The sequence below is a fragment of the Ylistrum balloti genome, unplaced genomic scaffold, assembly GCF_031769215.1.
Source record: "Ylistrum balloti isolate Yb309-2 unplaced genomic scaffold, AGI_CSIRO_Ybal_v1 Utg370790, whole genome shotgun sequence".
NCBI classification, from domain to species: domain Eukaryota; kingdom Metazoa; phylum Mollusca; class Bivalvia; order Pectinida; family Pectinidae; genus Ylistrum; species Ylistrum balloti.
In genome coordinates this window covers 569,462-591,661 of record NW_026782461.1, presented here as the reverse complement: position 1 = coordinate 591,661, position 22,200 = coordinate 569,462, and the positions used below count along the sequence as shown (strand labels likewise).

The 22,200-nt window shown below is 34.1% G+C and overlaps 2 protein-coding genes across 2 annotated transcripts in view; one reads left to right on the top strand and one right to left on the bottom strand.

Annotated features, from left to right (window-relative positions):
- Positions 1-580: 580 nt before the first annotated feature.
- On the bottom strand, positions 581-6,981 carry LOC132558447 (non-structural maintenance of chromosomes element 3 homolog). Its single transcript, XM_060223019.1, has 8 exons — positions 6,946-6,981; positions 5,585-5,759; positions 5,324-5,403; positions 4,810-4,946; positions 3,835-3,917; positions 3,131-3,173; positions 2,574-2,751; positions 581-1,893 (listed from the first exon to the last, which is right to left on the bottom strand). Exons 1-8 carry the CDS (start codon positions 6,979-6,981, stop codon positions 1,804-1,806), a joined length of 822 nt encoding a protein of 273 aa, XP_060079002.1. The 3' UTR covers positions 581-1,803.
- A 192-nt stretch (positions 6,982-7,173) lies between these two features.
- LOC132558442 (protein RFT1 homolog) overlaps positions 7,174-22,200 on the top strand; it is a 28,304-nt gene continuing 13,277 nt past the window's right edge. The window contains exons 1-8 of the mRNA XM_060223014.1: positions 7,174-7,431; positions 11,966-12,051; positions 16,191-16,307; positions 16,868-17,057; positions 18,446-18,547; positions 19,619-19,750; positions 20,312-20,390; positions 21,749-21,799. Of these exons, the coding sequence (XP_060078997.1) occupies positions 7,369-7,431; positions 11,966-12,051; positions 16,191-16,307; positions 16,868-17,057; positions 18,446-18,547; positions 19,619-19,750; positions 20,312-20,390; positions 21,749-21,799 (820 nt within the window). The 5' untranslated portion in view covers positions 7,174-7,368. The remainder of the gene's footprint in view (positions 7,432-11,965; positions 12,052-16,190; positions 16,308-16,867; positions 17,058-18,445; positions 18,548-19,618; positions 19,751-20,311; positions 20,391-21,748; positions 21,800-22,200) is intronic.

The window sequence follows — 22,200 nt, the reverse complement described above, 5'->3', positions numbered from 1 at the left end:
GACTCCGTCTGGTTGTTTTTTTGCTTGTGTTCAGATGGAGATAATGCTTAACCCTCAGATTGCTACATATGGCTTATATAGGATAAAGGCTTTGATTTTAACAGAGTTTTCAAAATTGTGTAGGCACAAAATATTTGGGTAGATAGTGTTACCCAAAACAGGAAATATCTTTTTGTTTTATCTCACTGTTTCTTTCACTTTTAAACTTTCTTGACAGAATGGAAGGAATGATATACTGTGACATCTTGATCTTTGATAATATTTTTGATACAGCATGTTCTTGAGGTGATTTAATCTCAAAACACAAAGCTTGATTCTATAACAACCCAGTTTGGGACAGAACTCTAGTAGACGGAATTATTCCTTTAAAGATGGCAACCATAGGCATGTCGGCAATGTTAGGATTGATTATCACTTCATTTTTTCATCATCTGATTAAGAATGACTGATGACTTGGTGAATCCTGCCAGTTGAAATTGAGATGTCTACAATGCTAGAAGTATGATTAATGGGCTATGTTCTGTTCCCAAACTTTAACCTTCAGAAAAGTCTCAGAGATATTAAAAATCAAAATAATTCCTAAAATAAATGGATTTATTTAACAACATTCTATTTGAACATAGATAATTATCTTGGAATTGTCCAATCAACAAGCACACTCCATCAAAATCATGAAGTAAAACTTAACGTTTCATAATATTATTGTTCATTTTCTCATTTATACTCTACAACATTCACTCATACACCTCTCATACCTGGTAAATTCTTACTGATCAACAAAATACCAATGGACTTCATCCATTAAAAGAACACATGCATTAATTTAAAATCCTTATATTTCCTAAAAGTAGCATCTTCCAAGTAAATGATCATTCTAACAGTTTTTTTTTCCTGTTAAAACTCTTTCATTTTAACATCAGGAATATCAATTAACAATGTCAGTAACATCAACTCAAAATCTTACTTTCAGATTAAAGAATAAATAAACAGACTTCCTTCAAATCCTATTGCTTCTGTAATACAATGTATAAAAATTACATGAGACCGTATAAAATACATGTACCAGTATATGAAGTAGATCTCTGGTCATTTAAACACCTCTTTACATAATTTCCTTTTTGTCACTATGAAACATTGTATCAGCATTGTAATTCAAATCTTGATTGGCTCCCTTCACCTACCAATGATTCCTCTATATATCACAATGTAACATTATGATCTGTGACCCATCTGTTCATTATCAGCTCTATCATCTGCATGCTACTTCTTTATTAGTTCAATTGTTCTGTCTTTCCCTTTTATCAGTTAGTCTATGGTCACTTCACCTTTTAGAAGTGTCCAGTCTGTTTCAATCTTCCATATTTTTTTCGTTATCCCCCTGTCACTCCATCTGTCCTTTGTAGTTCTGTCACTCCATCTGTCCTTTACAATCCTGTCATTCCATTTGTCCTCTACAGTTCTGTCTTTCCATCTTTTCTTCCCATTTTGTCATTCCATGTGTTCATTCAAAACTGGAATTCCACCTGTCCCTTTCAAGCTTTCACTCACTTGTATCTTCCTCTTTTTATTTGTCTCTTACCAGCTCTGTCATTCCATATGTCCCTTCCCAGCTTTGTCCTTCCATTTGTATCTTCCTAGCTTTCTCTTTTTATTTGTCTCTTACCAGCTCTGTCATTCCATATGTCCCTTCCCAACTTTATCATTCCATCTGTATCTTCCTAGTTTTCTCTTTTTATTTGTCTCTTACCAGCTCTGTCATTCCATCTGTATCTTCCTAGCTTTCTCATTACATTTGTCTCTCTGTCATTCCTGTGATGCACTGGCTGAGACCTCTCCTTCCTCCAATACAGCTTGCCATTGCGATGTCCACTGCTCAGGGTCACGTCCATACAGCTGCAAAAATTGATCGAAAACACATAACAAAAAAATTAATTCTTTGTCACACTGCGTTAGTTCATGGCAGTCAATGTTGACAAGAATATCTTGAAGAAATGTTTCACTATGTGATCACATACACAGCCTATTCCCTTCTTAATTATTTTTCTTGCCATTGCACTGACAAACCATTGACTGAGATGATGAGTCTAGATATTCATGCTAGTAAAATTTTAAATAATGTAGGTTTCATTGTGATATCATTCAATACCAAACAACAACTTGAACATTTCATTGCTAACAACAAAGTAGATTTATGGGACAATATGTGAAAACCAAGATCTTGATCAATAGAGATGGTAACATAAGTACCTGTAACCTTGTCTTACAAAGGAGAAATTAACACATAGATTAATAAATGAACTAAGAAATGCACTTGTACTCTCTCGTCAAACCACTGTATCACTTATTTGACAGAAGGTCTTGTAATTAAGTCAAACATACTTTGGTATCTCTGTGCAGTTTTTCTGCCTGGTAACAGTCTCCTTCAACAGGCAGAAAATCTTGCTATGTAAGTTTATGTAGCACTTTCCCTTAGTTTAGGGAATTTAATTCATAATATATATTTAGTCTCTCTACCTATGTGTGTTTGATGACATGAAGATAAACAACTACACCTGTACAACTTGATGACTCACCTGACTGACAAAATCCAGACAATTCTTTCTGGATATTTCCTGCTTGGCTCTTTGTCCCCATCTGAATTCATAAACTGGAGGGTCGGAGTTTTGCTGGCGAGTATACTCTAGGTAGCACTGTCTGGAGAACTCCTGTGTAATCAACTTCTTGACATCCCCAAACACCTCATGGTTGAAACTGTTATAAAATTATCACCAACCTGAATATTTATTGTTTTAATGTTTCTGTTCCTATATCAAACCTTTATTTTTTCCCAATGAAGTTTCAGAACTACATGGTAAAATTAATCATTTTCTGTTTAAAACAGAAAGATCTTGTATTATAAGTAATGTTGATTGTAGATGCCAACAAAACAACGAACACTAAGGCCTTTGTTTGTGAAATTAACCTTAACTTAATTATTAATTCAAATTTGACAGTTGCAGTTGCATTACAGTATAAGGGAATGTATTGACAGGCCCAAATGAGTTTTCCATACAACAATAAAAGAAATATTAATTTAAATAATTCTTGAATAGTTTTCTTAAAAGTAAAAAAAAAAAAAAAAAATACGTACTCTGTGTCAATTCCAAGTTTTTTTAGTGTGTGCCACATGTAAGCTGAAAACAGTAGAAAATTTCAAATAGATCATCAGCATCTAGATACATATATTTATCTAACGTCACAGTATACTCATGATACAATATATGTAGGTCTACAAAATGAGTCCATATAGATTTTTTCAATGATTGTGGTGTCTACTTCAAGTGGTGTGGAGGAAAGGCAATATATCACTTTACTGGCAAGGACCAGAGAGAACATTTGTACCGATGGAAATGCACTCATCCTTCATCACCCTTTCAGGATCATCTCCCTACTCAATGCTGAGGAGAAGATCCTCTCTTCTGTGTTTACCAAATAAATGAGAAAGCAAATGAATGAAAACTAGCGAAATCAAAGATTCTGGATTAACTAATATTTAGTAAAGATGGATACCAGTATACCTAGGATGCACTGAGTACACCATCGTCATTACAAAACTCATGAGGAAGCTCTGATCGACCATTGTAACCTCTACATGGTGTAATCTTGGAGGAACTTGCCTAAGTATCAATCCTACACCTGCTGATCAATGTAGCCTTGAAGTCCCATCATGTCCAAGACCTTCAGGTCAGGTGAGCTAAAAATTCTGATGCGTGAGTAATTTAATAAAAAGTGGAAGCTCAAAGTGAAATTGTCTTTTGGTGTAAATCATCTACACAGACACTCTGAATTACTTACAGTCCAACATGACTTGTCCATTCATGAAAATGAGACTGAGGATGACCATAAGAAGCCCGGTCTTAGCATCATCTTCCTCAGGCCTGAAACAAATATATAATTATAGGTAAAAGCATTTAGTGACAATGTTCAATATAAAGTTAATTCCTCTGTTCAAAAACACAAATTCAATATGTACAAAGTTCATAATTTTCAATGATCATTTGAAGATTTTCTTTTATTTGTTTTTTAGTTTTTTAACATCGATACATTTTATTACATTGAAGAGTTGGACACGAACACCAAAATGTTTGCTTAGCAGTCAATAGAACTACCAGGTTATCTGATAGACATGTCCGAATTATTCTAACATTCTATCAACTTTCATATAGTCTTGGAGTCAATAAACATCAGAGTTCTGTCTCTATAAAAAATTATATAATAATAAGCTACTTGTGCATCGGTCAGGTTGAAAGTCCTCACCCAGACTCACCACACCTCAAATGTAAAGTCTTCAACATGACTCACTACACCACAACTATAAAGTCTTCACCCTGACTCACCACACCTCAACTATAAAGTCTTCACCCTGACTCCCCACACCTCAACTGTAAAGTCTTCACCCTGACTCACCACACCTCAACTATAAAGTCTTCACCCTGACTCACCACACCTCAACTGTAAAGTCTTCACCCTGACTCACCACACCTCAACTATAAAGTCTTCACCCGCAGGAAAAGTCATCACCTTGCCTGACTACTCCACAAAGTTAAAATCATCACCACGTCTCATTTTTCATTCCTCTCCATGACTCACTTCTTAGCTCCACAAGTCTTAAGGTTTCAACTTTATTCACTCCTCCACAGGTGTGAAGTCTTCACTCTGACTCAGTCTTCCACATGTGTTAAAGTTCTTAACCTGACTCAATTGTGTATTGTCTAAGGTCTTCAAAATGGCACATCTCTTACATGTGTAAAGCCCTTCTCCCTGACTTACCATTCCACGGGTGTGAAGTCCTGTCCAGCTTGTCCCTCCCTATTTTCCAAGTCCTCTGTATCAGTGTCTACTCTGTTGACAAGGATGTATGAGCCTTTCAGTTTGTCCTCAAGAGCCACTAGCTCAATACCAAACACCTCAATAAAAGATAATCATGAATAAAGTCACTGAAATTAATTTGAAATTAATTTCAACATACCACTTCATTATTTAATGATTTCTGCATGAATTAAGCCTCCACATGATTTCAAATTTTGATTGTAAATACTATAAAGTAAATCTGAAAAAGAAGTGGTACAAGATATAAGTTATATATGACCCATATTATTGTTATCTTAGCTCAATGTAGCAAATGAACTACTTTATTTCACTATCACAATGGATTTAGGCCAAGGCCAAAGTTCCACTGTCATTGGAAAAAGGATTCAAATTCTATTCACAAAAACTGAAACATGATACTTAAGCACAGGAATTTAAAGTCTTCATTATAGTTAGTACAGTTTACAGTATTTACCTCCAAAAGTGAATCTCCTGCTTTCTGCATCATCACAGGGAAGGCTCCACGATGTTCCTTCAACACATGCTTGTTTATATCTACAAGATATTGTTTAACTACTTAAATTGTATAGATTGTACACGAGTCACAAGTACAAAATACATAGACTCTAAATACATGTAATATATTCAGGAATGAAATCAGCTTCTTGGCTATATAGCACTCCGTATGTTTTAAAAATATTTCTCCGAACCTCAATACTTGTAAGAAGTAATATACCCTGTTTCTTTATGGGGAGCTTTTTCTGGTCCATGATGAGAAGATACTGTACAAGATCATGAAGTCGTTTTTCTCGGTCAGCAGGGTCCATATTGGCTACAGCCTTCTCAGCCTGAGTGCTGTGGGCCTGTGATGCAGAGGCCTGAGAGGAAGGACCAGGCATGAACTCCTCATCCTAAAAAATATAGAGAATAGTTTTTACCCTAAAATAAACCCATTAAACCTCTGACTTCAAAAAGCCTTGATGATCAGAATACATGATGTATATAATTACAGGGCAATGAAATAACATTTCTGGATGGCATTTCCACTTAGATATATAGCAGTTTATATATGAATGACTTCTAATATGCAGTGTAGTATCTTATATAGTCCATTAAGGTCTAAAAACCTGTTGTCCCTTTATTTGCATAAATTTCTTTGTATATGAGAGTAAAAACACATATAAGATTGTCAGAATCCTTCAGAAAATTAATTCCAAACGATGCTCCATGGAATCCTCTCAAACAACCTTGGGTTTCTATCAAACATCCTAAGTAACAGCAACATGAAGTCCAGAACAATCCGTCAGGGGAGGAGGAGAAGTTCTCTAGCCAAGTGATACTATGTGGTTAGTATTAACCAGGTTACACACAAATGGTTGGTACCAAATGATCTCTGACCAATCTCTGATTTCTCGAATATATAATTGACATGGTCCCGCGGAGTTCTGATTTCTTTAGGTTTTACTATAAACACATAACAATCTCAGACACAGTGGCATGTAACAAATACAAACATGTACTTGCCATTCTAAAACTGTCTTTGTGGTACACTGAAAAATACATGTGTATCACTAAATTGCAATTATAGCAATCAACACTAGCTATAAATAGCTATTATAGGTGTATCAAGCTAGGTCGATCAGTAGAGACAATACAAATAAACAGTTACGTTAAATATACTATTTTGTTCATATTCAAATTATAATTTAGATTTACAGAAAAGATTCTTTGTGGAAGTGACCTATAGACTTGTAAGACCTATAGCAAAACCTTGTAAATAATCACATAGGTTAAGATACTACTGCATTGAATGGAAAGTCAAGAGGATCGGAAAGTCAAATGATGTGTATCTTAAACGCTTGGACAGTTATCAAAATTAGAGTGAATATTCATTTCGTTTGATCTTTTTTAATACACATTTTTACATGACAAACATCCTCCTAGAATAGATATGAAAATAACCTAATAAATAATAGTATGGACACATTTCAAGTCATTCATGTATTTGTTTGGTGGCAGTTCAACAAAATAGCGTAGTTGACAAAAAATAATTCTTAAGGAGTCCCAAACTAATAAACCAAGGATACAAACGCTTACTGCATCTTTTGATAGCTGCTTTTTCGTTTTCGGCATCTTGATCTTGTTTGTTCCCGCGAAGTCATAGTCTTCAAAACGTTTTACTATACACTTGATCTAAAGAAAGCTTGAAATCGAAATACTCGGAAAGCCTCTTGTTTCTATATGAGTTTAAATGCAGGTTCAGTTTACATTTCATCAGACTAACTGACACGAGTACGTTCTTATCTGACAAATGCCAGACGCGGTACTTTATCTTCTCTCGCTCTCACTCATGGTTCAACATTCATGCAGTGCACATAACTCGAGTGTCTGAATTTCATCCTATGACCAACGCCCGGAGGAGTACGAAGCTGCAAATCGAACCGGAGATCCGGAATCCAAAATCGTCTGCTTTACAAAGAACACAGTGCATTTTGAGAACAGAAATTTCTGACTTAAGCAATGAAGGGACCAGAATTTCTGGCTGGAGCCGCCAAGGCAGCAACATATAATATGCTTTTACAGGTAATTGAACGGGCGATAGGGCGGTTTATTGTTGTTGTATTGTTCAGCACTGGTTATATATCTACATTGAATTCAAGCCATTTTGGCTGCTGAATTACAATTATGATACGAGACTTCTTAATCAATTGCATGTTTTTAAAAAGAACTTAATTGTTTTTGTAAATGATTTGAAATTTTACAAATGGATATTAAGCAATATCATATGATGTAATTTTTAAAATATGTATGTGTTTGTGACCATATTAAACAGCTGGGCTTTGGAGGTGGTCTTCAAGGAATGGGATAATATGTAGTACCAATCAACCATGTTTTTGCTGATTTTCTTTTTAATTGTATTAACGTAGCATTGGCTAAAAGTGAAATAAAATATAGGATGGCATTTCAGTTGTAAATAGCTTTAACATGCATTTTGTTTTATAATTATCAAAACAGAAATTATTTGTCACAAAAGTAATCACAAGCAAATTGAAAATTAAGCTTTCTACTACTGCTTATTCTGAAAAGATTATTAATGCCTTTTTGAGAAAAATTGTATATAAATATAGTGTGTCAAACTTCATTGTTATATCATTACAAAAGGAACTGCAGCTGTTCTTAGACCGTTGTTGCTAGTAATCTTTGGTAATGATCTCCAAAGCTCAGTCAAGTCAGATGACACTAAATTTTTCAAATTATAGAAAACAGGGAAGATAGTATAAGCTTACAGAAATATCCAGATACTATGAGCAACACGTTGCTACTTAAAATGCATCCTAACAAGAAAAGGAACCCATAGTTTACACTTCTCAGAAGAATATTCCACTTTTTGGTAAATGTCGAAGTACACTTACATTTTGGCTATGCTAGTCCTGTGTTGGCAACATATCAGAAAAAGTATATCAACAAAACAGAGGGAATTCAGAGAAGGGCAACTAAATGCCTTCCTGGCATGCGAGACCTTAACTACAGCCAGAGCTTGGAAAAACTTAGCCTACCAATCTTATTCTTCAGGAGAGTTAGAAGAAAAATGACAAAACTTTATGAAATTTTAAATGGAATATATGGCCAGGAATGCTGTGATTCAGTTGTAATATGGGATGATGGTACTCCATGACAGAGTCGTCTAGAAAACTCAAAAACAAGAGACCTTAACTACAGCCAGAGCATGGAAAAACTTAGTCTACCAACCTCAGCCTTCAGGAGAATTAGAGGAGAAATTATAAAACTTCATGAAATTATTAATGGAATATATGGCCAGGAATTCTGTGATTAAGTCGTAATATGGGATGACGGTACTCCATGACAGAGTCGTCTAGTAAACTCAAAAACAATTTTTTCCAAGTGTACTTCAACTAGATTAACAAATAGCCTTTTGTCAATTAGAATGGTATCAATATGGAACAAATTATCAGAACAACTTCAAATATACTCATTAAGTTTGAAAAAGAGTTAGGTTCATACTGGAAAAACTAAGTTCTGTTTTTAGCTCACCTGGGAAGAGTTCATGCCGTCGTCTGGCACCAATTTTTCAATTCAAACAACTTATTCTCAATAATGGACAGATCCAGGGTACTGATATTGGGCTTGTAAGATGCTAGGATGGAAGGCAAATGAGTTTGTTTAAATAAGTGACCTGGACCAACTTTCAAGGTCACAGGGGTCAAATGTGTTGACGAATCAATTTTTTCTCTGTAAAGGAAATGCCAATGGTAATGACATTGGGCCTTTAGCATACCGTATTACTTGTTCCAATGAATGACCTTGTCAATCTGCATTCAATGTCACCCTGGTCAAATGGGTTGAAAACATTTATAACAACTTATTTTGAATATTCGCCAATAACATGCTGATAGATGGCTTCCAAGTTTGTTCCACTGCACAACCTTGTTAAAGTTTCAACATCATGATGTAAACTGTTCTTCATGGGTTGTTGAGACTTTGTACAGTGACCTTTTAATGCTACACAACTTCATGTCAGATGAGCCATGCAGGCCCATACGACCTCTTGTTTAACTACAGAGTTGAAATGCTTAATTTAACAATGTGATGCAAGAGATAATGCATAATACTTTATATGTAATTAGAATTGTAATACTTTATATGTATTACTGAGTCTGGTATAGAGGACCTATCTATATACAAGTCAAGAACTGGAAATAAACTTATCTTAAAGAAATATATACAGTTTCTTATTCCCTTGGTTATGTTTCATGTATTTTTGCACTTTCTTTGTTATAACAGCGTGTGATAAAAATAAAAGTAACAATACAAATAAAACCTTTCACACTATAGACTCACTCTGTAATTAATGTTAAACAAGCGATAATAATCTGACAATCAGGAACAATCTAAGTAACAAAAGCAGGTTATTAGAAAAAAGATTTCTCTCTAAGAATGTATTGAACAATATAATTGAAGGGAGATAACACCTTTGCTGTCTCCCTTATCAGTTTAATCTTGGTACTGGTGGAACAAAGATCACATTACCCACATGTTAACCCCTATGTATAAACTTTTGACTTGGGCTCCAGTACAAACACTGCCAACCATGATTGAATATAGGCTCAGACAGGCACATATTGTGATGGGATTCAGCTACACATCTATATTCACTAATTAAACTTTGATCATGGCTGATTTACATAGATTTTTATATTAAAACTGTCCTCTAATGCGATGCCAGCTAACAGTGATTTTGTCCTTAACCTGATGCTCTCATATCACATATCTCTGAAATATATCGATTTAAGATATGTTATACAAATGTCATAACACTACCAGTGAATCTCAACACTTCACAGAAACGCTGCTTTTTCTTATTTGGGATTGGTATTTACATGATTATCAGCCAAAACACAACTGTAAACAAAATTGGGTCAACTCAATCTCAATCAGCTAATCAAGACAGTGCCCACACAATAACAGGATATTCCCTGTTTTTGTTACACTATATATGTAAGACTTTTACCTGAATACCATTTACAACAAGATGCCGCAAAGCGTGGCATTATCCCTCGCGCAAAGGTGTTGGTATGGAACCCAAATATGCTATATATAGCACTGTAATAATTTGAGACTTCACATACTTATGTATCAGTACTTTGCATGTGAAGGTCTATTACAGTGAAAGCACAAGTAGAAAATAATAAACTCACATCTCCTCAACTTCAACATTATAGATATATATATAGAGATATAATTGAAAATATAGAATCAACACAACAAATGTGTTTCAGTAACGTTTTCAGGCATAACAGCTATCTTCAGGTGATACAATTATTATAATGCCTTGGTAACCACAGCATGATGTTATAAACAGCATATGGCAGAAGGGGAGATAATAATTCCATTGCAGTATATTGACATTAATTTGTTAGACACATTGTACCAATCAAATATGTAACATTTTAAGAATTAAGTTTCATTTATCTGATATGTCAACTTATCTGATTATGTTTCCATGGAAACAGAAAAAAAATATATAAAGTGAAATGACGGCAATAGCAAAAGGCACAAAAAGGGCACCCACTTAATATGTGCAGAAAGTTTTGTGAAGTTGAGTGGAATGGTTTGGAAGTTATAGCCCGGAAAAGCCCTCTTTTGGTGTTTTCTGACTATGTTTCCACGGTAACAGAAAAAAATATAAAAGTGAAATGTCGACAATAGCAAAAGGCACCACTAGGGCAATGGCTTAATATATACAGAAAGTTTAGTGAAGTTGAATTAAACAGTTTCGAAGTTATAGCCCGGAAAAGCCCTCTTTTGGTGTTTTCTGACTATGTTTCCATGGTAACAAAAAAAAATATAAAAAGTGAAATGTCGCCATTAGCAAAAGGCAGAACTAGGGCACTAACTTAATATATGTAGGAAGTTTTGTGAAGTTGAGTTGATCGGTTTCGAAGTTATAGCCCGGAAAAGCACTTGGATGCACGCACGGACGGAGCCCAATTATATATCCCCCGCAAACATGTTTCGTGGGGGATAATAAGATACCAGCTATAGTTGGGTCCATTCTGTAATACATGCATATAAAGCAAAGAGTAAACTCCAGTCCTGGGTTTTCCAAAGGTACACCAGTTTTCTTCAACAGTAAGATCAGCTTGCATTCTTCCATCTAGACCAACAAGAGCAATTAATTATAAGCTGTTGGCTACCTCATTGAACAAAATATGGAAGACATGTAATATGCTATCCAGAAAAATCAGGGTAAAGTTTCTCGCCCCAGGGCATAATCATGACCACACAAACATGTCCTTTTTTTCCAGCTTCCTAAGAAATGCAAATACTCACAAAAAGGGATTGTTGAATCATGCACCTCTGACCTTGTTAAGCTTGCATCACAACACTTTTGTAAAAAAAAAAATCGTGATGGGTAAGAAAACAAGAATAATTCCAACGTAAACCTTTTTGGTTGTTTAAAGGCAGCCATAACAATACTGCACCGATGCAACTGTCTGCTTAATATTCCAAAAAGGTACTAACATAGACAGGAAGAGTAGATGTACATTAATTGTTATCATGGTCAGCAAAACAATAAATTTCCTTTCTATTTCAGTTGTCCATAAGAGCGATGACCTTCTTTCTGAATGCTGTTGTGTTGAGGTACATTTCAAAGGACATGCTTGGAGTTGTCAATGTCAGGTTTGTGGTTAATTACTTTTCACATCTACAATCTAAATCAGAAACATAATTTTCAAGCTTTGATTTTCAGCCCACCATCATCAGATGGTGGGGTAATCAAATCGCCCTGCCGTCCGCGGTCCGTGGTCCGTCCGTCCGTCCGTCTGTCTGTAAACAATTCTTGTTACCGCTATTTCTGGAAAATTATTGGATGGATCTTTCTCAAATTTCAAATGCAGGTTCCCCTTGGTCCCTAGTTGTGCATTGTACCTTTTTTGAACTGATTTGCATTCAAGATGGCCGACAGGTGGCCATATTGGATTTTGGAAGTAAAAGTTTGTTACCGCTATTTCTGGAAAAGTACTGGATGGATCTTTCTCAAATTTCATATGCAGTTTCTCCTTTGTCCCTAGTTGTGCATTGTACCTTTTTTGGACTGATTCGAATTCAAGATGGCCGACAGGCAGCCATCTTGCATTTTGGAAGTAAAAGTTTGTTACCGCTATTTCTTGGAAAGTACTGGATGGATCTTTCTTAAATTTCATATGCAGGTTCCCCTTGGTCCCTTGTTGTACATTGTACCTTTTTTGGACTGATTCGAATTCAAGATGGCTGTCAGGTGGCCATCTTGGATTTTGAATGTAAAAGTTTGTTACTGCTATTTCTTGGAAAGTACTGGATGGATCTTTCTCAAATTTCATATGCAGGTTCCCTTTGGTTCCAAGTTGTGCATTATACCTTTTTGGACTGATCCGAAATCAAGATGGCTGACAGGCAGCCATCTTGGATTTTGAGAGTAAAATCTTGTTACTGCTATATCTGAGGAAGTACTGGATGGATCCTTCTGATATTTCATAGATATTGGTTTCCCTTGGTCCCTAGTTGTGCATTGTACCTTTTTTGGACTGATTTGAAATCAAGGTGGCCCACAGGCAGCCATCTTGGATGTCGACAGTAATACAGCACAAGCATATTGTCCATTATCCACCTGTAACTGACTGCTATCTAATAATACTTTGGGATCTTTTTCAAATGATATTTGCCAATAGGTGCTTTATAAAAACATCTTGTGCCATCATTGAGTACATTCAATGAAGACCAGTTCATGAACATGTACAACACCTGTAACAAACAAAAAAAAAATAAACAAATCTTCAAGAACTGAAAACAGATCCTCAAATGGTGGGCGCCAAGATCCCTCTGGGATCTCTTGTTTATGATTACGTCATTATTTCATATTTATACAATGCTTTTGATCCCAGTTTTCTAACACACTAAGAAATGAAATGCAAGAAAAAAGACACATCTATGAGCTATATGGATCAGGTTTGTTGCAAAAATAGATGCGAACTGAAGTTGGTTTTTGTTTGCATACTTTTGCATTTCCAGTGTTACAAGTAGGGCAGAATGTTCTCCCTACATTACATTACTAACCACAAAAAACTATTTGACAATATATGTAATAATTGATATAGAATGTATAAGTGGACAGCCCATTATATTGTGCATTGTACAGCTGTCAGCACATCTACACATAACATATAATACCCTACTCAAAGCTTAAGTAGTAGCAGTGTCGGGAAGCCGTTAAAATGACAACTAGAAATATCTTTAATGAATACTTTTGAAGTCCCTTCTTTAGATTGGATACTTAAACCTTATACATTTGCATCCTGTTATGCTCAATTATTTTAATGTAAATATTAAACAAAAACATGTCAGTATGTCTTGTTTTATCATACATTTCGCAGACACAGATTCATTAGTCTTTGGTTAAGACTGTATCTGGCTTTATTGCAAATGTAGCACATCTGCTCCTGTTGGCACAATCACAACAATTTTTACTTGGGATGAAGTTGGGTAGACTAATAATGAAAGCCTGTTAACCATTCACTTAAATCACTGATATATCTATACATCACTTAGCCTTTTGTACTTTCTCTTTTACATAATTTTTTTTGTCTCAACATGTTTCTGAGGTTTAATTTTTTTCCATGTTGAATGTTCCTCTTGTGTTTTGTTTATGCACAGCCTGCCTATTAGATAAAGTACAGTACTTAAACATGGAACTAAACATGTGGATATTATTTTTTTTGTCTGTTATCACTGTGCTAGCATCAAAACTGGTAACGATTCATGTTGATTTCAATTGTTACAAAATAAATTATTCTTTAGCATAATTTAATTTTTCATTTCCTTTGGTACATATAAAACTATGAATAATATGATTGTCTTACTTCAAGTTCTAACAACCTCAATTGCTCAATTACTTCGACATTTTCATGCGGAAAAAATTATAATAAAGGGGTTTCACTGTATATCATAATTACAAAAATATGGTTCTACTAAAACCTGAAAACTGTTTGTAGGTTAAAGGTCAAGTACATTTGTTATTGTTAGAAAATCTCTGTTATTGTTTCCATTACTTCATTGAAACTTCATTCTATATTGGAATTAGTTTTTAAGTTAAAAAACTGCAGTTTATCAAAATCATTGCAACTACATCCTGATTATGAAAATATTTTTTTTCCCAATTTAGCAACAGTTACTAATGTGTTTGGAAAATATAAAATGGCTCCATGGAAGTCAGAAATGGAGAATTTGTGATAAAAAAAAGATAAAAAAAAACACATATAATAGCTTTACTCACAGTATTGTGAACAGTGAACACGATAATTACTGATGATTATATTGTTAAAATAAATATGCAGTTATCATCCATAACATGATATGATGCCAAAAATTCCTATGATATTTGGTGCATGATGATTATTAATAACCTTCGCTATGGATAATGATAGTAGCAGTGTGCATTGCTTCTTCAGCCTGAATTTTACAATAATCTGTGTCTGCTTGTAAATATATTTTCATAAAAATTGGGAAGATATGAATGATATGATACTCAGTTTTGAAGTTGAAATATTTTCAGTTGAAGAAAACAGCCTATTTTTTAATGTAAAATATGGAACAAAAAACAGTATTATAAAGTGTATCATACTACAACACTTGGTCTGTGCTAAAAGTGAGATCAACATCAGGTGGAAATGAGGTCAAGATGACATGGATATAGCTGCAATACATTCTGGTACTTGCCCTGAAGTATAACATGATATATGGTTGGTGTCTTCAATTGACCAGATTTGGGTTACATCAACAATGTTAGAGATGTACATGGCAAGAAATGTAAAGAGACACTATGACACAACTGATAGTGATCCTGTGATAGTCCTGACCAAGTGTTGTTATATTTTGAGTCAGTCCAAAATGCAATATAGCAGCAATGATTGTCATCATGAAAAACACATTTTAAACTTCTTCTCAAGATGTACTGATGCTGTGGAGCTGAAAAAAAATTAGTTGAAATTTCAATAAGCCATTTTGTATCATGAATGAGCAATTTTGGTTTCCCAGAACAACATAATTTTTTATTTTAAAGTTCTAAAATCCATCTGTTGGATTCAGCTGGAACTGCAAATAATCCAGGTCCAGAGATGGTTCTGATCAAATGTTGTTATTTGCAGAAATATTCAGAACTGTTTGAATCCTAAAATAATTGTTCATACTTCCCCTACTACTGTTACCAGTATATCATTCAAGGGTCTTGACAGTCAGATCACCATTAAGGCCAATAGGAGTAATCATTCTAGTTTATTTAACAATGACTTGATCAAATCATTGGTGCAATTAATCACAACAAATTCTATGCTATTACTAATGCTTTATGTCAGAATTAATAAACATAAAAGCAATTCGCGAATGAAAGACAAAATATTGAAATACCAGTAATATTTAGATGTAACATCAAGGATAGCATCCAAATACACTCAAAGATGGTAAATAAACAATGAAATTGGTCTTTAAACCGTATAAGTTATTGAATTTTGAAACCGTTTTTATTTTTTTAAGGTTAAAAATTAAAAAAAAAAAATACTTTAGGTTCCTTATTCATGGTATTAGAGGTGAGTTTCGTGGGGTGCCCTTCAGGATCAGATTAGATTTTAAGAGTCCATGGAAGAAACATGGTTGGGTCAGCATGATGTCCTCCATGTAAAACTGTAATGCTTGAAGCCTCTGTTGATTTTTGTGTACCCTATCTAGTATTACTTCATTTCTCTATGTTGGCTTCATTAGATGACAAAGTATATTTCATTGCATTTCAGACTGACCCTGCTGTACAGTACAACCTTGTTTGTTTCCACGGAGGCATTTGACCAGGCCGGTCTCAGTAAGATTGAAGGCAAAAACTGGACACAAGTGGTAAACCTTATGTGGTGCTCGTAAGTAATATTGTATTACTACCTGAGTTAGACCTATATATAAATATAGGTTCCAGGCAGGTAACTTTATGAAGGTCTTTTTTACCTCTCCGCAATTTTATGTGGGAGTGCATGTGTTATTAATCATGTCTGTCTGTCATGTCCCATCATACCCCTCTCTCAGTCAGTATCATATCTAGAAAACCTCATAACAGATTTGTTTCATATTCACCTCATAGTATCATAATATCATTTTTGATATCTTGTCATATTAAGCTGGTCATCAGTGAAGGTCAAGCAGTCAAATGTCATATTTGACAATTTTATCAAACAATGATACAAATGTACTGATATGCATTGGAGGGAGGACATTTTTGTCCTGTTAATGTTTTTTAGTTTAATAAACTTTTTGGAAATACAACCCTTTGATTGTTAAATGCCTGTTTGGAAGCCCTCAGATAAGTTTAAATTATATGTCTAGAATCCAGTATTGAAAATCTTATTTAAATTTGCCAGTCATGTACTAGTCTATGTGCTTTTTGCAGTAGTCATATAGTGTACTGGTGTCATGTTTATTACAGGTGGCCAGTCAGCATCATAATCTGTGGAATATTAAGCATTGTGTGGCTGTTTGCTCTGACACCCCCAGACCCAGAAGATATACCCTACTATGGATGGGGTGTAGTTAGCTTTGCACTGTCAACCATCATTGCAGTCTTGGCTCGCCCACACTATATTGTCGGCCAAGCTCATCTATTTGTCAAACTCCGGGTAAGGTCAAACTAAACGAGGTCAAACCAAATTCAAATTTTCACTTGTCAAAATAACTTTAAATAAATCCTTATGAGGTGAAAGATAAGACTACCTAGTAAACATTTAAAAGACATCTTAGTCAGACATTTCCTCATTTTCATTGGCTGATATGAAGACTAAACATTTAAAAGACATCTTAGCCAGACATTTCCTCATTTTCATTGGCTGATATGAAGACTAAACATTTAAAAAACATCTTAGCCAGACATTTCCTCATTTTCATTGGCTGATACTTAGACCAAACATTTTGAAAACATCTAAGTCGGACATTTTCTCAATTTTTTTCTCTCTAATTTTTTATTTCCATTAGCAATTCATACAGTACAATGTATTACAGATATTTATATTTCCCATTCACAACACTTGTCTTTATCATAATACCTATTACACATAATATTTCAGTACCTGGTACAGAAATATGATTTATATATATATATATATATTTTCATATATCATTACTTCAGGGCACATGTGTAAAAACACCTTTAATTTGCTCTGAAACAGAATCAGCACCTAGGATATAACATAGTTGACAAACATTTATAACTGTATTTTTAATGCATGTAACAACTGATAGAATCTGAAATCTTCTCTATTTGTCCTTATTATCATATCTATTCTGTCTCTCAACTCATTTCTTATCTTACCAATTAGAGATAGTGGATTTTGTATTTCATTTTCAAATTTCTTTGAATTTCTGGCCTTCCAGATTAACCACTTAGAATGAAAAATTACAATGTTACAGAGTTTGTTGATGTTCTCTGGATATTCTGATATACCAAAAATCCTTTCTTTATCAGTAAAAACAATATACTGATAATCTACTGAAACATTAAAGAGACACTCATTCAATAACCTTTCAATTTGTAGCCATACCTCTTCACTCAATCTGCACTCACTAAAAAGATGTTGTTGTGTTTCTTGTTCTTCCTTACAAAAATTACAAAGACCATTTGATTTCTTCATTTCTTTCAATTTGTGTTCAGTGGTTATAATTCTGTGTATACTTCTCCACTGAAAATCTTTTACTTTTTTTTTCTAGTCTACTGCTGTTTAATGAATGCCAAACTGCTTTCCACTCTAGATTGTAGTCTGTATCCCATTTCTGAATAGATTTTATCTGATTTGCTGTTTGAAACAATACATTTTTAATAGCTTTATTAAATAGTTTTTTTTTCAATTTTGATTGACTGATACATAAGACTTTACATTTTAAAGACATCGAAGTCAGACATTTTCTCTATGAATTGTCATGATTTAGGAGGCATACATGTGGTACATGCTGAATTAGAAAGTATATTTACAAAACTATTTCAGTTATTTTTATTATGAGTTTTTGATTGCAGGTTTTGTCAGTTGGGCTGTCAGAATTAGCCAAGTGTCTCACTGTTGTGTATTTGGTTATAAACTTCCCAAATCTAGGCCTCATATCCTTCTCATTAGGACAGGTAAGTATACATTCTAATTTATCTAAAACACCTTGTTACAGTCACTAGACCCCTTCCTGGACTTAAGTACAGAGATGGTCATCCAGAACCTTTTGATAAAATATCAACATCTACAGTGAATTTCCTCAAAAATATATCAAGATGGTTTATCTTATTGGTACCGCTGCAGTGTTTTTATAGATACGTATGTATTTTTTGCTGATGTTTTATAGAGATAAATGTTGTAAGGTAGATACCGTGGTATATTGAAGCCTTTCTCCAGACATTTCTGTGATCAATTCTCCAAACATGCAGGGGGGGATCATCAATCCAATTTCATTTCTCCGACTTTTGATTCTCATGTTTCGTTCCACATCAATCCTCCTTTTGTGTCTCATTCAGACCTGCACAGTGATATGATGTGACAAGTGGGGCTGTATAAGTTGATGAAAATTTTGATATAGATATTGTAAACAAGAGAAAAATCAACCGCATAAAATTGCTTTACATATCAGTAGCATTCAGGAGGATAGATATTGTTACTTCTAGTTAATAATTTCATATAAAGTCAAAATCTCCACGCTATCTTTCAATTCGTGACATCACAATGGCCATTGAGACCTGTGAGTGTGATATGATTTTCAAATGTCGATGAACATTTGGATTTTATGGTCAAGTGCATGGAGGAGAGAAAATCATAGGAAGTCTCATGTGTATAACCAATAAAAAATGCACAGTGATTTTTGTCATGAAGTCTGAAAACTTTTATTCTTCTTTTTTAACAATAACTCTAAGATAAGGTAGATGGGATCAGATCAGAGGTTAGAACAGAACCTTTCATCTAGCATATGATTATGAACTGAAATTTTGAAATCTTAACTTAAAAACACATTTCTATCTTCAGTGTGTTGACAAGAAAGAAAAAGCTACAGATATTTGTAACTTCAATTCAGTTTTATTGTTAAATGAAAATGATATTAGATGATGTGCCATCATACAGTATCGGAACAGAATTTCCCCTCCTTCTGATGTATCATAACCAATAGTGGTACTAGTATTTGTACAGTTGGTGGTATGTGTTGGTTTTTTCAGATTGTCCGTGAAGTAACCTATACTTTGATGTATTACTTGACCTTCTACTGGTATACAAGTGACAAGTCAAAACCTGAGGATTTTGTGTTCCAGACGCCTAGAGATTTCCTACCTCAGAAACCTAAAGATAAGGTGAGATGTTTATCACAGATATTACTTTCCAAGGGATTTCTTACCTCAGAAACATGAAAACAAAGTGAGATAATAATCATTTATGTCTCAAAAGGTGATCATTTTCTGTAATATGGTAGGATTAAAGACTTTTGATATATAATCAATTTAAGATGAAAGTTGCTGGAATTAACTTGTCAAGAATTATTGCATTTCTTGTCACCCTGGTAACGAATATTCATAAAAGTGAGACTAACTTGTTACTTTTTGTGTTTGAACATGTCAACATTTCACTTTCAAGTTCTGCATTTAGATCTGCTGCTCAAAAGCAGATAGAATTCATAGTGGACACCTCAAGCCATTCATCATTTACAAAATATCCTCTAATTAATTTTTTTGTCTTAAATTTACGTTAGATACATAATTATGCAAACATTTGTCTTTATTAGTCTTTTGTCTCCTTTTTATAAATAAAAATGGAATTATTTAATTATTATACATTGTATATCATCATTGGTAAAAAGTGTTAAGGAACACTGTTGTAGGACACCAGTATTTCAGCATTGACTTCTCTGTTTACAGAAATACTTGGATGATTATATGGTTTCCCTGACAGGAAGTTTCTTTAAACAGTCTCTTCTCAAACAGTTCTTAACTGAAGGTAAGTCTCTTCTCAAACAGTTCTTATCAAAAGTTAGTCTCTGCTCAAACAGCTCTTAACTGATGGCAAGTCTCTGCTCAAACATTTGTTCACTGATGGCAAGTCTCTGCTCAAACAGTTCTTAACTGATGGCAAGTCTCTGCTCAAACATTTGTTCACTGATGGCAAGTCTCTGCTCAAACAGTTCTTAACTGACAACAAGTCTCTGCTCAAACATTTCTTAGCTGATGGCAAGTCTCTGCTCAAACATTTTTTTAACTGATGGCAAGTCTCTGCTAAACCAGTTCTTAACTGTCAGCAAGTCTCTACTGAAACAGTTCTTAACCAAAAGTTAGTCTCTACTCTTGTTCTATATTTGATCAATGTCTGAGTAGAACTTTTCTCATTCAGATAAAAGAATTTGAAAGCCATACTTTTGACAAAATTCTTCCACAGATCTATTCTACCATGCCAAAATGACATAAGATAAAAGAATTAGGTACATTTGTCTAAGTCAAACCAATCAGGAGTAAAATTGTGTTCCTCAGAACTTTAGTAGTCATGAAAATAATTACGAGCTTGTGACCTTCAGAAATTTTCTTGTCATGAAAATAATTACGAGCTTGTGTCCTTCAGAACATTTCTTGTCATGAAAATAATTATGAGCTTGTGTCCTTCAGAACTTTTCTTGTCATGAAAATAATTATGAGCTTGTGTCCTTCAGAACTTTTCTTGTCATGAAAATAATTACGAGCTTGTGTCCTTCAGAACTTTTCTTGTCATGAAAATAATTACGAGCTTGTGTCCTTCAGAACTTTTCTTGTCATGAAAATAATTACGAGCTTGTGTCCTTCAGAACTTTAGTAGTCATGAAAATAATTACGAGCTTGTGTCCTTCAGAACTTTTCTTGTCATGAAAATAATTACGAGCTTGTGTCCTTCAGAACTTTTCTTGTCATGAAAATAATTACGAGCTTGTGTCCTATAGAACTTTAGTAGTCATGAAAATAATTACGAGCTTGTGTCCTTCAGAACTTTTCTTGTCATGAAAATAATTACGAGCTTGTGTCCTTCAGAACTTTTCTTGTCATGAAAATAATTACGAGCTTGTGTCCTTCAGAACTTTAGTAGTCATGAAAATAATTACGAGCTTGTGTCCTTCAGAACTTTTCTTGTCATGAAAATAATTACGAGCTTGTGTCCTTCAGAACATTTCTTGTCATGAAAATAATTACGAGCTTGTGTCCTTCAGAAATTTTCTTGTCATGAAAATAATTACGAACTTGTTTTTAAGACCTCAGCATTACAATTCTTGAAGATAAAATAATCCTTTTCTCATTGACTATGAATGACTAAGATAGAATTTTTTGAATTTGTAGGGGAGAAATATGTGATGACGCTGTTCAATGTGTTCAACTTTGGAGACCAGGGTAGGTACCTATTGTGATATTTGTTTTTTGTACAGTTTATAACCACAGAAAAGGTGAAATGATTATTGGAATGGTTGTAAGATATATATGTACTTTAGTTAGCTATGAGAAACATATTCTTCTATTAGTTAAAGCATGCCCAAAGAATAAAATAAATTGATCAGAAAGACATACGAGATATTGAAGCGAAATATTAAAGAAGTGAAAATTAATGTTATGAATTACTCATCAGATGTACTTGTAGAACACATATTTATTCACAAATATGTTAATTACCTGGTTGGTATAAATCATATACAAGTGTACAGTATACATATACTGGTAATATGTTGTCCATTGAAACATTCATTCCACATAAATTCATCGTTAACTTCATTTTACTTGCCTGGAAAATGGTTTGT